Here is a 15,140-nt window from a genome sequence, read left to right on the forward strand (position 1 = left end):
CAGAGGAACTACTTGAGCACATTTGGGTTCACTGTCCTGCCCAAGGACACTGTAGCATGTAAGTGAGGGAGCAGGGATTGAACCACCATTCTTACAATTAAAGGGTGACTGACTCTATGACTGACCACAGCAACTTCAAGTGACAGACGTTTACCAGGCCAGAAACATGAAACAACAACATCTTCATACAGAGGCACAGGCTGCGCCGAATAAGAAAGAACAGGGTCTAATTCCCACACACCTGAGACTATTACTAACATCGAAAATTGGAATTAACATTTCATAGATTCAATTCAAAATTTGATTAAAAATGGGTAAAATGTGGCAGCTGTGTGGAAAAAGATGAGCTGTGCAATCATTAAGATGTTAATTATCAAAATGAGAACACCAGGAGGTGTTAGAAGCTCCACCTCTACTTTCCCAACTTCACTCTGAGTAAAACACAGCTAGTGTCCGTGTGCAATACGGACTCTCTTTCTTTGTATATCCTTCTTTTAACTGCATATGGCAAAGCGTGTACGGTTTAATCAGAATCAGATATACTTTATACATCACATATCAAATTCAGTCATTACAGTTGCTACTTTACACCATAAGTAAGAATATCAAATAAGATTAATAGAAGAAAGTAATTAATAAGATATTAATACAATACAATGGGAATAATGATAATAAAAGTATATACAGAAGACAGAATAAGCTATGTAGAAAATACATGGTTGAAGTCCCCGGAGATGGCACTTTGTGGGTGTGTGTGAATGTGTATTTTTTCATTATCTGTTTATTATCCATTTCTATATTAATGATTGAGTCCAGTATTGAGTGCACCTTCATTTCATTGTATGTTTTGTACAATGACATTAAAGAGGTGTCAAAAGTATTCACATTCATTACTCAAGTAGAAGTATAAATACTAAGGTTTAAAAGACTACTGTAGAAGTTGAAGTGTCAGGTCAAGCTTTTTACTCAAGTAAAAGTTTAAGAGTACTGGTTTCAAAACTACTTAAAGTGTAAAAGTAAAAGTAATGTAAGGGGAAAAAATGACATTAAGAACAAAAGCTTATAGGCCCCTTTTTGGGAGGTAGGGTAGTGCACTATAGGCCCCTACAGGGGCCTATAGTGCACTACCCTACCTCCCAAAAAAACATGTTTCTAAAGGCCATAATGACTAGAATGTTATATTAATATGTCAATGAATCATGTTTATACTTTTCATCCAACCACAATCAAATTCACTCTATTCGGATTGCACGATTTATCTGGATAGATTTTTTGTGTGTGTGTGTTTTTTTAAAGATGACAAGCCAGAATGAAAACAAGCTGAAAAGAAATAAGAGCAACAAGGCTATTTTTAAAATGTAAGGAGTAGAAAGTGTTATGGTCCTGATTTGTTGTGTTATTTGCCCTAACCCTCTCTCTCTCTGCCTGCAGGTTGCATGGGTAGGGGCGGGGCCGGTCTCCTCAGCAGTGAGGCTCATCAGGCACACCTGTCCCTGATCTGCTCATCAGCACTGGCTTCTTAAGCCACCACCAAACACTCCTCCAGTGCCAGATTATTCCTCTAGCCGCATGCTCCATGTCCCGTTGTAGCCTTGCTCCTGAGGAGATTCAAGCCACGCTTTTCTGTTTACTTATCTCGAGTTGTTTCCAGAGGATTGATTCCTAGTTTTTGTTTGTGAGTTTTTGATAGAACCTTTTTCCCCTTTTGGGTGATTTTGTGTTACTCCTAGTTTTGTACTTTTTCTCAGTTGTTTTTACCCGCAAGGCGCTTTTTGTTGAACCTTGGTTTTTGCTTAATAAATACTTTTTCCCTGTACTCTGCATTTGGGTCCTAGTCCTTTGCTCAAGCCGTAACAAGAAAGTATCATCTCATCCCGAACTCTCTCTCTCTTGACTGCTGCTGGCATTATAATGCATAATATACTGTATCATAATTATCTTGCCGTATTATATTATGTTATATTACATTATTATTCTTACTACAACTCATGGTCAAATTACATTCCCGTATTATTTTTTATTTATTGCTTAATCTGTCATTACTAACCATAATCCCACCATGTCAACCTGTCACTACTGAAATTTTTGAATACTGCCTGTAATAATTTAAATTCCATTGTAACATTGTATATATCTAAATTGTATTCTAGCTTTATTTATCTATTTTTATTTTTACTTATTTTATTTTTACTTATTGAAACTTCTTTCTTGATTGTACTTATGTCTGGGTTGCTGTAACAACTGAATTTCCCCCCCGGGGGATCAATAAAGTAATATCTTATCTTATCTTATCTTAAGTACAGATAATTGCATGAAAATGTAAGGAGTAGAAGTAAAAAGTCGGTTGAAAAATTATGACTCAAGTAAAGTATAGATACCCAAAATTTCTTCTTAAGTAATCTAACAAAGTATTTGGACTTTGTTACTTGACACCTCTGGTCTGGCCCACATCTGTGAAGTGAATCCACAGACCATGAAGATCAAGTTCAACATTAAACCCATTCAACAGGGTTTGCTGCAGTTACACCACATGACAACTTGGTGTCGCAAAGAGACCACTGTTGGTTGGCAGTGTGCTCAGTGGACACCAGGTGGCCGGGATTATCAGGGTTTTGGAGCCAGCAGTGGCGCTGTGTAGCTAAGCTTGCTATATACTGTATGCGCACTGTGGCCTGTACAGGCCCATACAGACTCTGATCAACAGCTGAGAGCAGCCACGAGGCGCTGAACTGTGTGAGCACAGTTTACCTCCTTAAAGACTCTCTGCTGTGCAATATGAATCTGTTGGCCCTTTCACTGAGTGTTAGTGTAAACAGTCTCCATTTTCACTGCCTGCCTCAATCTGCTCCAACTGTAAGCAGGCCATATTGCATTTTGTACACAGAAGCAGAGTGGAAATAATAATGAGCAGTGACAGCAGCTTGCAGCTGTCACATGTTTGGTGAGAGAGCCTCAAGTTAGCATCCTGTGTCGCTTTCCTATTCCACAGATGTAGACAACACATCCATGATATGACCCAAGGTTGGAGGGGGAGATTTTCTAAACAGGGCTGTCACCTGTCACTATATTCAAACACAAAGAGGAAGAAGCATTGTGGTTAAACATAAGGAATAATCAGGGTTCACAGGAGGCTTTGTCACTTTCAGGGACTGGCTGTTTTTTTTTTATTATCAGTGCAGAGGTCAGCTGCTGCCCTGTGTCTGCCTGCCTGCCTGTCCTCCATAGCAGAGCTCAATCAGTGGGCCAAGGCTGAATTTGATGCAAGAGGAAAAAGCAACACACATCCTTGTTTTTGTACATCTGCTCGTTTTCTCTGAGTACTTGTGTCTGCTCAGGCTGACAGTCTATAACCCCCTGCCTTCTCCCACGGGGGGAAACTGTGCTGTTCAGTCACACGACACTGTACAGCATGTGCATGTGTGTCTTTTAGGTTGTGATTGCAGTGGCTCGTACACACCAGCCTTATTCTGATGTCACTGGGTTTGTCAGAGCACATAATCCCTTCTTATATAATTTCTTTCTTACCCTGGATAGGACCCAGAGAGTACATGTGAGATGAAGCTGCTGTATCTAAACAAACAAAAAAAAAAAGGACAGGGACATGCAGGGATGCATGTCGGCATGCAGAGGAGGCGATGATGCCACAACTTTCAGTGCGTGCACACCGGGGCAAAGAGCTTCAGCTGCACAAGCTTGTTTGCGTTTGACCACAGCTGTGCTAAAACACACACGACATGCGTAAACAGTTGTGTTGATGAGTCATACTTCAGAGGAGCAGTTTATTGAGGCCTGGGTTTTTGTCTGTTCATTGTCTTCTAGGAGAATGATGTCACCTCAGTTTTATGATGTAGACTGAAATGCACAAAATGTTCCTCACATTAACAATTAATGTCTTTAACATAATAAAATAGTAGGCATCTGTCAAGTGTAATCATTATTTGATGTGCTGTTATTTTAATGATGCTTTTACAGTTAATTCTAACCATTGATTCCCAAATCTTGCACCACAAACACTCAAAGAAAACAGAATTATCAAAAAAAATGTTTATTGACATCAGAAGCAATTTAGATTTCAACAATAAACAAGGCTTTTTTCTTCTTATTTTTGCTATTACAGTGGTACGTAAAGATCAGTAAAATAACCGTGATACGTCAACTTTGATAACATGTCATTTTAAAATAAAAACACACAGGAAGAGGAAAAAAAATAAAAACAGAAACACTCAGATCTAACTCAGAACATTTTTTATGTGCTGTGCACCTCTAGCTAGGGTAATTACTGTAAGCCCACCCCTTTATACTGTACCAGGCAGGATAGTGGTCTAGGAACTATCACTGGAAAAATAAGACTGGCAGAAAGATACAGATACGACACGTGTAGTGTGAACTATACAAAAAGGAGAAAAAAACTGTACAGCATAAAAACAACTGATATACACAGCCTTTTTTGTTGTTTTTTTTACCCCTTGAGTACTAACGTATTTTCTTTCAGTAAGTGAAGTGTGTCCAAGGGGATTAAATGCTTTATAAACAAGAACATGACCACTATATATGTCACTCGCTATCTACTCGTCATCATCATCATCGTCGTCTTCCTCCTCCTCGTCTTCATCGTCGTCATCGTCGTCGTCGTCATCATCCCTCTTCTCCGCCTTGGCCGGAGCCTTCACGGGTGCGCTCCCCCCAGTCTTGCCCTTAGCACGATAGGCCGCCACATCCTACAGGGGAAGGAGTTTAAAATGTGAATCTGATTCTGAGGCTCGAGCTGTCATGATCACTTTAAGACGACGATAAAACGCAAGTTGTAATTTGATGTATTTAGGGGATCTGGAAACAGCAGAGCCTCGTTCTGTTTACCTTCTCATACTTCTCCTTCAGTTTGGCAGCCTTCTTCTCGTAGGGCTGCTTGTCCTCTGAGTTGGTGCCGTTCCACATCTCACCAAGCCTCTTGGCAACGTCTCCAATGGACAGCCCGGGGCTCTCACCTTTCACCTTAGGGCGGAATTCTGAGCAGAAGATGAAGAAGGCAGATCTGGGGAGGAGAGGCGAGAAAACAGTCAACCCTGTCACTCGTACATCATAAAAACATGTGCACTGTGCCTTTAAACCGTCAGCCACTCATGATTCAAGTTTAAGTCTTCAAAAGTAATTTCTCCACTTCAAAACATGATCACTCACGGGGGTCTCTTGGGGGCATTGGGGTCCTTGAACTTCTTCTTCTTGCCTCCCCTGGCGGGCGTGTAGTTCATCATCTCCCTCTCATACCGGACTTTATCCTGCCTTGCCAGGTCCTCAAACTTGCCCTTCTCCTTAGCGGACATCGTCTGAAAACAGAGAGAACACTTCCTGATTAGAGCGTCTATGACTCTTCACATCAGGTCCCTTCAGTTTGGTATGTGGGTGCATTATCAAACTTATTTAAAACCATCGGCATCTGAAGGTTTATTATTAATGAACAGCTTCCTGAATTTGAATCATCTTGATTTATGCCGAAAAGAGAGAATATAATTAAAGGAGTGTAATTGTTTTACCTTCCATCGCTCGGAGCACTTCTTGGAGAACTCCGCAAAGTTCACGGAGGCCTCGGGATGCTTCTTCTTGTGCTCCTCCCGACAGGTCTGGACAAAGTACGCATAGGAGGACATCTTGCCCCTCGGCTTGGTCGGATCTTTCCCCATATTGGCGGTAGTATCTGCAAAAGAAGTGAGTTTAGCTAAATTTGTCATGCCATAATAAATCAAAATACAAAAATCATCAATTAAAAAAAAAAAAAAAGTTTGTTTAATTTTTTATTTGAAATTATATAAATTTAATTAATTGATTAATTGTTTCTCCCCCACCTAACATACCTCCCAGTGTTATTCTAAGACTCCTATGTGCACTAGGTGACCCGCCCTCTCAGCTGTCACCGCACTAAGTTAGGACCCTTTAAACCAACAAGCTGCTACAACACAACTCTGAACAGATGACGCTTCCTCCTTCATTATCTTTACTTTCCTTTTTAAACCAAACCCAGTCTCAGTGGCCGACTCCCATTTCTGTGATTTTTTTTTTTTTTTGCACAGACCAAACCTCATCGACACGGAGTTTAAGAGTTAAAATGACATGCATGGGTCTGTTGTTTGTTTGCTTTTGTGCATGGATGAACTCTTATCCTTACCCTTTTAAAATCTATTTATTTTAACTATTTGTATTCTTCATTTTGATGCTTTAACTTATTTTAATTACACTTACTTTGTTTTTGATGTGCATTAGTCTCTATTTAATTCTGTTATTTACATTTTAATTATTATTATTAATTATTATTATTTTCCTCTAATATGTCTAATGTGTTTTATTTCTGCTACTTTTTTGTTTTTCAATCACTGTAAAGCACTTTGGGTTGCATTTGATTTGTATGAAAGGCACTCTATAAATAAAGCTTGATTGATTGATTGATTGATTGATTGATTGATTGAAAAGTTCCCCTCCTGCACCTACACAAAGTAGTGCTGGGGGACAAGATACTTTTATGGCAATTTACTCAATACCCGATACCGGTGCCGATAATTTAAGTGATTCAGAAATAATAATAAAATGCAATGCTTGAAAGACAAGTCCCATGACAATACTCTTCATTTAACAACTTTAATATGCAAATCCTTTGGTTGCCTTTTTTTAAAACAATGAAATCAATTTAGAAAAACGCATAAATAATTAATAATTAACATCGTTTATTTACATTATCTGATTGTAAAGCTTAAAAACGCCTCTTCGGTACAAAACTTTAGAGTAAGTTACCCTAAAAGAATCAGAAGTGACTCATGAGCTTTTAGTTGGCATTTATTAATTAGTATCGATACTTTATTAGAGTAAGTATTAGAGTAATTGATACTCAAATGAGTAGCGTGTGAGAATCGATACCACAGAATCGATATGCAAAGCGCACCGCAACAGCTTCCTGTAACATAAATAAATAAATAAGCAACCCTAAAAGAATCAAAAGTGACACATGCGCTTTTATTTGGCGTTTATTAATTAGTATCGATATTTTATTAGAGTAACTATTAGAGTAATCGATACTCAAATGAGTAGCGTGTTAATATTGATATATCGGTACGCCCATCACTAACACAGCTTCCTCATAATATGAACCGTGTTTTGCACAAAGTGTAATAAAAATAAATAAATAAGTTACCCTAAAAGAATCAGAAGTGACACATGCACTTTTATTTTGCATTTATTAATTAGTAAATATATTTTATTAAAGTATTAGAGTAATCGATACTCAAATGAGTAGCGTGTAAATATGGATATATCGGTACGCCCACCACTAACACAAACCGCAACAGCTTCCTCATAATATGACTTGTGTTTTGCACAAACAAACTGTAAAAAAAACAAAAAAATAATAAACACATGTAAAATAGACCTCCAGGAACACCAGGATTCATGTTTTAATGAAACAGAAAAAAAAGACACAAATACTTAAAAAGTCATATTTATTGAAATTAAAACACTTAAAACTGTCACATAAGGTGATTAAACACTCTCCCTTTAAAGTCTTTATTTCCTCTAAATATGTATAAAATCCCTTCTCTTCATGTGAAATGTTAAAAAAGTGGTTAAAATGTGTTTATTTCTGCATTAAAATGTCACTGTAAGTAACTCCCAGTTCAGGTTCAGATGCGTCGACTGGAGTAGTAATGGCGCATAGGGAGCTTTCGTTGAGGAAAAAGGAGGTCAACAACGACAGCAATATTTCTTCTTCCATTTTGTGAGAATGCCTTCTTCATGAAAGAAAGTCTCCCTCAAATGCCTCCTCGCGCCCTGCAGTGCGCTTTGCAACACGACAAATATGCCCTGAAAGCTGCCCGTCTTGACAAAAATATTTCCCCCGTTTGAATCCTATTGCACTCGCCGGTTTGTATAGTAACACATTGGGTCTGCACTGTGTCTATGAGCGGGGCTGTGCTACTTTGCCTTGGTTTCTATGAGCTCCTAATGGCCGCTCGTCTTCATCCACTAACATGGAGAATATGGCTCCTTCTCTTTGTGTCAGCGCACAGCCATTGCACATAGAGGGCAGAGCGACCGCGGCGACTGCTTCACTTCAACGCCACATTTAAACCCTTTAACAGCATCGGATAATCCTCGGAGTGGTGTCATTCGAAACACGGGAAGTTGAATTTCATATCCCTGTCGTTAAATCGAGTAGTTACTGGTTTGTTTTTTAAGAAAACCCGGTTAGAAAAAGTTGAGCTGAACTGCGCCTCTTCCCATTCGCCTTTCCTATGCGATGCGAATACAGTCAGCCATTACAGTAACAAGCGCACATCGTGAGGGGATTTTTTACACGCATTGTCACAGTGGGTTATTACAAACAAACATATCACCATACATGTTCTGTGACTGTCTTTCTTTTTCTTGTGTTTTTTATATATTTTCATGTTTTTTTTTCTAACAGCTCTCTCTTCACATGACAGGCTCGCGCTGCTTTGCACTGCAATGCCAACGGCTAGCTAACGGTAAGTCTTCTTAACCATTGTCGCTAATGTGTTCTCTCCGCAAGACATTCCTGGATTTTTACGCGATAACTTGCATTTCATTTGACTCCATTTTGTAAAAATGACACGACATTATTAGTGGAAATAAATCGTATTTGACAAAATCGAGTGTTGTCGTCGAATTTCGTCAAGGTTAATATTTTTTCTGTTTTTTTTTTTTTTTTTTTTAGACGGAGCGTCTAGTCCTCTCAATACCCAGGCTGGGCAATGTTACTATTTATCATGTTTTTCTCAATACAAAATCCTCTCTAAGCATCAGGATGTATTACAATCAATGACAGCAAACACATCAAAATGATATTTTAAAATGTTATCGTCGTTTTCATCATTCTGAACACTTCATATTTTGCGTGTGTGATACTTACCAAGGGACTCTCGCTGGATCTCAATGCTCTGCAATGGCTGTGTGTGAGGGAACAGAGGCGATACGCAGTGTCTTCAGTCTTCAGCTCTCTAACATTACTCTCGGCGGGGCTCGCACGCCATTGGCCAGCGCCCAGGCTGGCGCTCCTGTGATTGGTCAGAGGCTTTTCATTGTCCTAATAGAAGACGAAGTCCCATTGGCTGTCTTTTGTGAAACGTCACTGAAGTTTTCGGAGGCGCGTGGATACAAAAACATTTCAGTCCGAGCATGCTGGAGCTGGTAGTAGTGTAGTGTGTTTGCCATAGTATTGAATTCACTACGTTGAGCACAGTGTACAGTAGGCAAGTTAAATGAATGAGACAACGTGGAGCGCCTGGAGTCAGTGAACCGGGCGGCTGTTAACTGCTGTGCGGCCGTGTTGGATGGGCTGTCCCCTTCTTCATCAACAAGCTCCATTGTCCATTCTCCTCAATACACGTGAGCTTATTTGCAAATTATGACTCTTTAAATACAAAGTGAGAACTTTGCAAAACTAGGTGCAAATTACAGAGGGCTCAGATTATCATCCCATATGGAATAATTAGGCTCTTGATGTGACATTTTAGAGAACTTGGCCTGGTGTTAGCATAATAACACAATACCAATTCAGTTTACAGGCTGCGTTTTAATTACCATAGGATGGATCCACCTTTTCTATTTGGGGCTCTATTAGAAAAACTGGACCTTATTAAGTATACCACACAGTGTTTTCTCACACTTCCCAATAAACACCAATCCAATCCAATCCAATCTAATCCAATCCACTTTATTTATATAGCACATTTAAAAAAACAATCAAGTTTAGCAAAGTGCTGCACAGTGAGGTAAAATAAGTTAAAACACACAGAACATTTGAAAATAAAATAGAGTAAAATAAAATAATTTAAAAAACAAACAAATAATAATTACTTTTATGAGCCACTCATTTTATACTATGAGCATGTGTTTCCTGATAAGACAGCAGTAACGACAGAAGTATACCATAGTAAAGTCCCAAATTTGGATTAATATGCCCCATTATTGATTGTTTTTAATTTGAATGCACATATTTAATGTTTTCCTAGTTTGTACTGGTTTCATATTCTAACTCAAGTATGCATGTGTTCTTATTCCCACTTATTACACTGTCTTAAAGAGCCACTCTACAGCCCTAAGCCAAAGTTAGTGGCAGTATTAAAGCAGTTTTTTTGGACAAATCTGAGGAATTTGATACAAATTAATGTCATGAGTTAAACTATGATTCTTAAAATACATAGGGGGAACATTGCAAAGTAGGTGCAAATTACAGAGGGCTCAGATTATCATCCCATATGGAATAATTAGGCTCTTGATGTGACATTTTAGAGAACTTGGCCTGGTGTTAGCACAATAACACAATACCAATTCAGTTTACAGGCTGCGTTTTAATTACCATAGGATGGATCCACCTTTTCTATTTGGGGCTCTATTAGAAAAACTGTACTTTATTAACTATACCACACAGTGTTTTCTCACACTTCCCAATAAACACAAATCCAATCCACTTTATTTATATAGCACATTTAAAAAAAACAATCAAGTTTAGCAAAGTGCTGCACAGTGAAAACACACAGAATATAAATCGCTGTCAGAAATTAAAATAGAATAAAATAAAAGAATACAAAAATAATAATAAGGACTTTTATAAGCCACTCATTTTATACTATGAGCATGTGTTTCCTGATAAGACAGCAATAACGACAAAAGTATATCACATTAAAGGCCCACATTTGGATTAATATGCCCCGTTATTGATTGATTTTAAATTTTAATGCACATTATTCATGTTTTCCTAGTTTGTACTGGTTTCATATTCTAACTCATATGCACGTGTTCTTATTCCCACTTATTACACTGTCTTAAAGAGCCACTCTGCAGCCTAAGACAAAGTTAGTGGCAGTATTAAAGCAGTTTTTGGACAAATCTGAGGAATTTGATACAAATTAAGGTCATGAGCTAAATTATGACTCTTAAAATACATGAGGAGAACTTTGCAAAACTAGGTGCAAATTACAGAGGATTCAGATTCTCATCCCATAATTAGGCTCTTGATGTGACATTTTAGACACAATACCAATTCAGTTTACAGGCTGTGTTTTAATTACCATAGGATGGATCTGCCCTTTCTATTTGGGACTCAATTAGCAAAACCTGACTTCATTAACTATACCACACAGTTTTTTCTCACACTTCCCAATAAACGGAAATAATAATTACTTTTATAAGCCACTCATTTTATACTGTAGCTATGTTTACTATGAGTATGTGTTTTCTGATAAGACAGCAATAGAGATACAGAGGTATACAACATTAAAGGCCCACATTTGGATTAATATTAATATTGATTGATTTTAATTATAATGCAGATTATTAATGTTTTCCTAGTTTGCACTAGTTTCATATTATAACTCAGACTCTATAATCAACATTAATAACCTCACCAAAACAGACTTGTGCAATATCTCCCCCATCTATTTATTAATGTGCAATAATTACTCATCCCTCTCTCTTACATGTGCAATATGTTTCTTCTTATCATTTTCTCAGTTCTGTTCTGTACAAGTTCTGCCAAAGTTAGCGGCAGTATTAAAGCAGTTTTTGACAAATCTGAGGAATTTGATAAAAAAATTAAGTCAACTAGAAAGCAGTTTGAAGTATTGCTTGTAAACCTTTTATAATATACGCACACCTCCCTGCTAATTGCCCTCACCATATAGATCATCTGTTCAGGTCGGTAACCTCGTTTGCAGTTTGCTTTTCAATCCTATCCTCAGATACACTGTTCCATGTACTGAAATAGTCCTTGTTTACATTTTACTTAAGTTGTACAAAGTCCATTCATTATATATCAACCCACCTATCATCCATATTATATTATGCAATTCAGGTCTTTACCAGAGTTCATTGATTTTCAAAACAAACTTGCAAGTTGTGTTCATCTGTTTACTGACTCTTAATATATATGTCATCCAAGCAATTATATCTCATTAGGTAATTTAATAAAGACGACTACATGGAATCTGATGGGAAACATTTCTTTCTCTATATTTTTTGCTTTCATTGTAACTGATACAACCTGATTATGACTTAAACTATTATGTGTGCTGCAGTTAAAAAGCCATGGCTCTTCAGCTCTGTTGAGTAATGCCAAGATGTTAGGAGAGTTAATGTATGTGTAGTAATCAGTCTGTCTAATCAGAGACAGATCTCAACAGTCCAGGCTACATAGGCTTTCCTGTGCACATTAATGCTGTTCAAGCAAACCCATACTGGAATGATTTAGATGACAATTTGAATTAATTCACAGTGTATCACTTTAAACCCATTCCTTAATGATGGCTCTCAACCTGTAATGTTGTAAACAGTTATAGATGCACGTCAGTATGATTAAATATAGGCTGTATGAAACCCTACATACTATAGATTTATAAATAGATCTGGCTTTGTGACCCTGTGTTCTGAGCTCCAGCGCCACCTTATTCAAAACACAGAATGTAAGAGAAGTAGGCGTGCATTGTGAAGACCAGACTGTGAAAATGTCTCTACAATGATTTCAATGTGTGATACAGGCCATCTAAGTCCAAATTGGAGGTAATGCAAGCTGACTTTAGGGCCTCGTCTGTGTACTGTAATGTGGAAGTGGGGGGTTGGGTGTTAATATGTCCATGTTCATTATGATTTTCCGAAAGGTGGTCCAGCCAGCAGTCAGAGGCCCTTAGAGGATAATCTTATCAGTTGTGCTTAAGAAATGATTATTTTTTCAATATGTATTTAATGAGGAAATAGGTTGGCTATTTAATAACTATAATTCTGTTCAGCAGTTAATACAGAAACAAAGAAAAATGGCTGACACATAGTTTATTGTTATCCATGAATTAAAACAGGAGAGGGCGAAGTGATTCCAAATGCCAATCACAACCCAGACTCAGGCCACATGTCTGCCAGTGATGCTGCCTGTGACTGTCTGAGTCTCATTTTTGCATCAGGAGGTGCCACGGCAGAAAGCTATAGCCGGCTCATGAGGCTAGGAGGCGGCCGGTTTATGCATTCTAATGAGCGCTCCCTGGGAAAAATATGCAAATTCATTTTGTCATCAAGAGGAAAATAGAGGACAGGAGAGCAGCAGATACAGGAGGGGCTTAATGGAGGAGGGCACATGCAAGAGGCGGGATGGGGTGGAGTGAGATCCATGTGTGCTGTGCATGTCTGTAAAGTCCATGTGTTTGAGGGATGGGGGGGCTACAAGAACAGGAGGTGTAGGGAGGGACATATGTAACCCCCCCATCCCAGCCCCATCCAGCCAAAACTATGATTCCTCCAATCAAGAAGCAACATATCTTGGATCTTCAAAAGAAATCAAGAAATATAAAAAAATTCTGCATTAAAAAAGGAGGAATCTAAAACACAGTTTTAACTCGTTATAAGCAGTGCCTCATAATTATATGGAAAAATCATCATCCACTGATGATTTTTCTTCTACTTAATATAAATATACATATACTTACTTAAATAGATATAAATCAGTAACAAATTAGAATTTAACAAGTTACGATTTATATTTATATTTATAGGCTTTTTATGTATTTCATGTTTAAATGATTTATTATTATAAATTATCATCTTCATTTCACTACATGGCAGTTACTGTGTGACTTGGCAATATGTCTCTGTCTTCCCAGGTCACTGTTTATGATTCACAACGACAAACTATTCTGTCAATCTCACATCTGAATCGCACTGTGCTTTCTCATACTGTGTATGTTTTTTTAATAACCTGGTGCAATTTTGTCTGTGCAATAACTTACATCACTATCTATTCATCAGATAGAAGTGTACATAGTGTTCATATATCTGTAATATTTGCCATATTTTATTCTATTTGATTTTATTATTATTATTATTATTATTATTGTTATTATATTTTTAACTATTTAAGTACATTGTTGTATTCCCCTGTCCCGTGTTGTAAGCTGCTGTAACAAAATAATTTCTCCCAATGGGGGATCAAATAAAGTTTATCTTATCTTATGTAATCTTATATCATACAAGATGTAGAGCTAGTAGATAGGATAAGATAAGATATTACTTTATTGATCTCCGGGGGGGAAATTCAGTTGTTGCAGCAACCCAGACAAGTACAATCACAGAAAAAGTTCCAATTAGAAAAATAAAATAAGTAAAAATAAAAATAGATAAATAAAGATATAATACAATTTAGATATATACAGTGTCACAGATGGAATTTAGATAAATACAAATGTTACAAATTGATTAAATAGAAGTAATTACAGGCAGTATTGAAAATGATTCAGTAGTGACAGGTTGGCATGGTGTGATTATAGTTGGTAATGACAGATTAAGCAATATAATTATAAATATGGGTATATAATATGACCGTAAGTTATAGTAAACAATAATAATGTAATATAAAATAATATAGTATAAGATATAGTCAGGGTTCCCACGCGTCCTGGAAAACCTGGAAAACAGTTGACCAGTTTTCCAGTACTGGAAAACACCTGGAAAAATGGGAGAAAAGGTCAAATGTCCTGGAAAATAACGGATTGTCCTGGAAAATTATTCCAATATGACTGAGTGCGACCTGACAAAGTTAAAAAATCACATCCCCATTCGACATTTGTGGCCATTTTTGTCATTCAGTTCTATTTGGGTCAATTTATGCCCTGATCCTCAGATTATTATTATTATTTATTTATTTCACTAAGGCAGCTTCCAGAGTCCTTTGCTGGCTCTTTTGTTTTTTTTCTTAGCTAATTTTATATTTTTTCAGAAAAGATAAGCTGAGATGGGAGTTGCCCATCATTGTTACTTGGTTGCACTAATAAAGTGAAGTGCTGTACATCTGTGGTTGCATTATTCTATAATCAATTTGCCATAATTTTTAAGCATGTAAGAGATGATTTCATGGATAGCCATAGACTGCACGTCTTTCAATGTAGACTTCCACTGAGAGGAACATATTAGACTATTTAGTAACTAAATTAGCAACTCAATTTAGACTGTCATACCAGCTTGATCATCACTGGAAATGTCCTGGAAAATGATCTCTGGAAAAGAGTGGGAACCCTGATAGTATTTATCAATGCAGATTGATTAAAGAATAGGATATTTAAAATGATAATCAGAACAATAGTTAAATCTAACTACTCCCT

At 37.3% G+C, this 15,140-nt stretch overlaps 1 protein-coding gene across 1 annotated transcript; it reads right to left on the minus strand.

The window, feature by feature from the left end:
• Positions 1-4,230: 4,230 nt before the first annotated feature.
• On the minus strand, positions 4,231-9,038 carry hmgb1a (high mobility group box 1a). The gene is made up of 5 exons (XM_034684166.1): positions 8,912-9,038; positions 5,532-5,692; positions 5,179-5,324; positions 4,858-5,032; positions 4,231-4,718 (listed from the first exon to the last, which is right to left on the minus strand). The coding sequence occupies exons 2-5, from the start codon at positions 5,676-5,678 to the stop codon at positions 4,566-4,568; spliced, it is 621 nt and encodes a 206-aa protein (XP_034540057.1). The 5' UTR covers positions 5,679-5,692; positions 8,912-9,038; the 3' UTR covers positions 4,231-4,565.
• Between the last annotated feature and the right edge of the window lie 6,102 nt (positions 9,039-15,140).

The sequence above is a fragment of the Notolabrus celidotus genome, chromosome 5, assembly GCF_009762535.1.
Source record: "Notolabrus celidotus isolate fNotCel1 chromosome 5, fNotCel1.pri, whole genome shotgun sequence".
Classification (NCBI taxonomy): domain Eukaryota; kingdom Metazoa; phylum Chordata; class Actinopteri; order Labriformes; family Labridae; genus Notolabrus; species Notolabrus celidotus.

Coding starts and splice junctions, on each gene's coding strand:
- hmgb1a (XM_034684166.1), bottom strand. CDS start 5,678: ATGGGGAAAGATCCGACCAAGCCGAGGGGCAAGATGTCCTCCTATGCG. Junction 5,033..5,178: donor AATGCCCCCAAGAGACCCCC/GTGAGTGATCAT, acceptor TCTCCTCCCCAG/ATCTGCCTTCTTCATCTTCT. Junction 4,719..4,857: donor TGAAGGAGAAGTATGAGAAG/GTAAACAGAACG, acceptor CTTCCCCTGTAG/GATGTGGCGGCCTATCGTGC.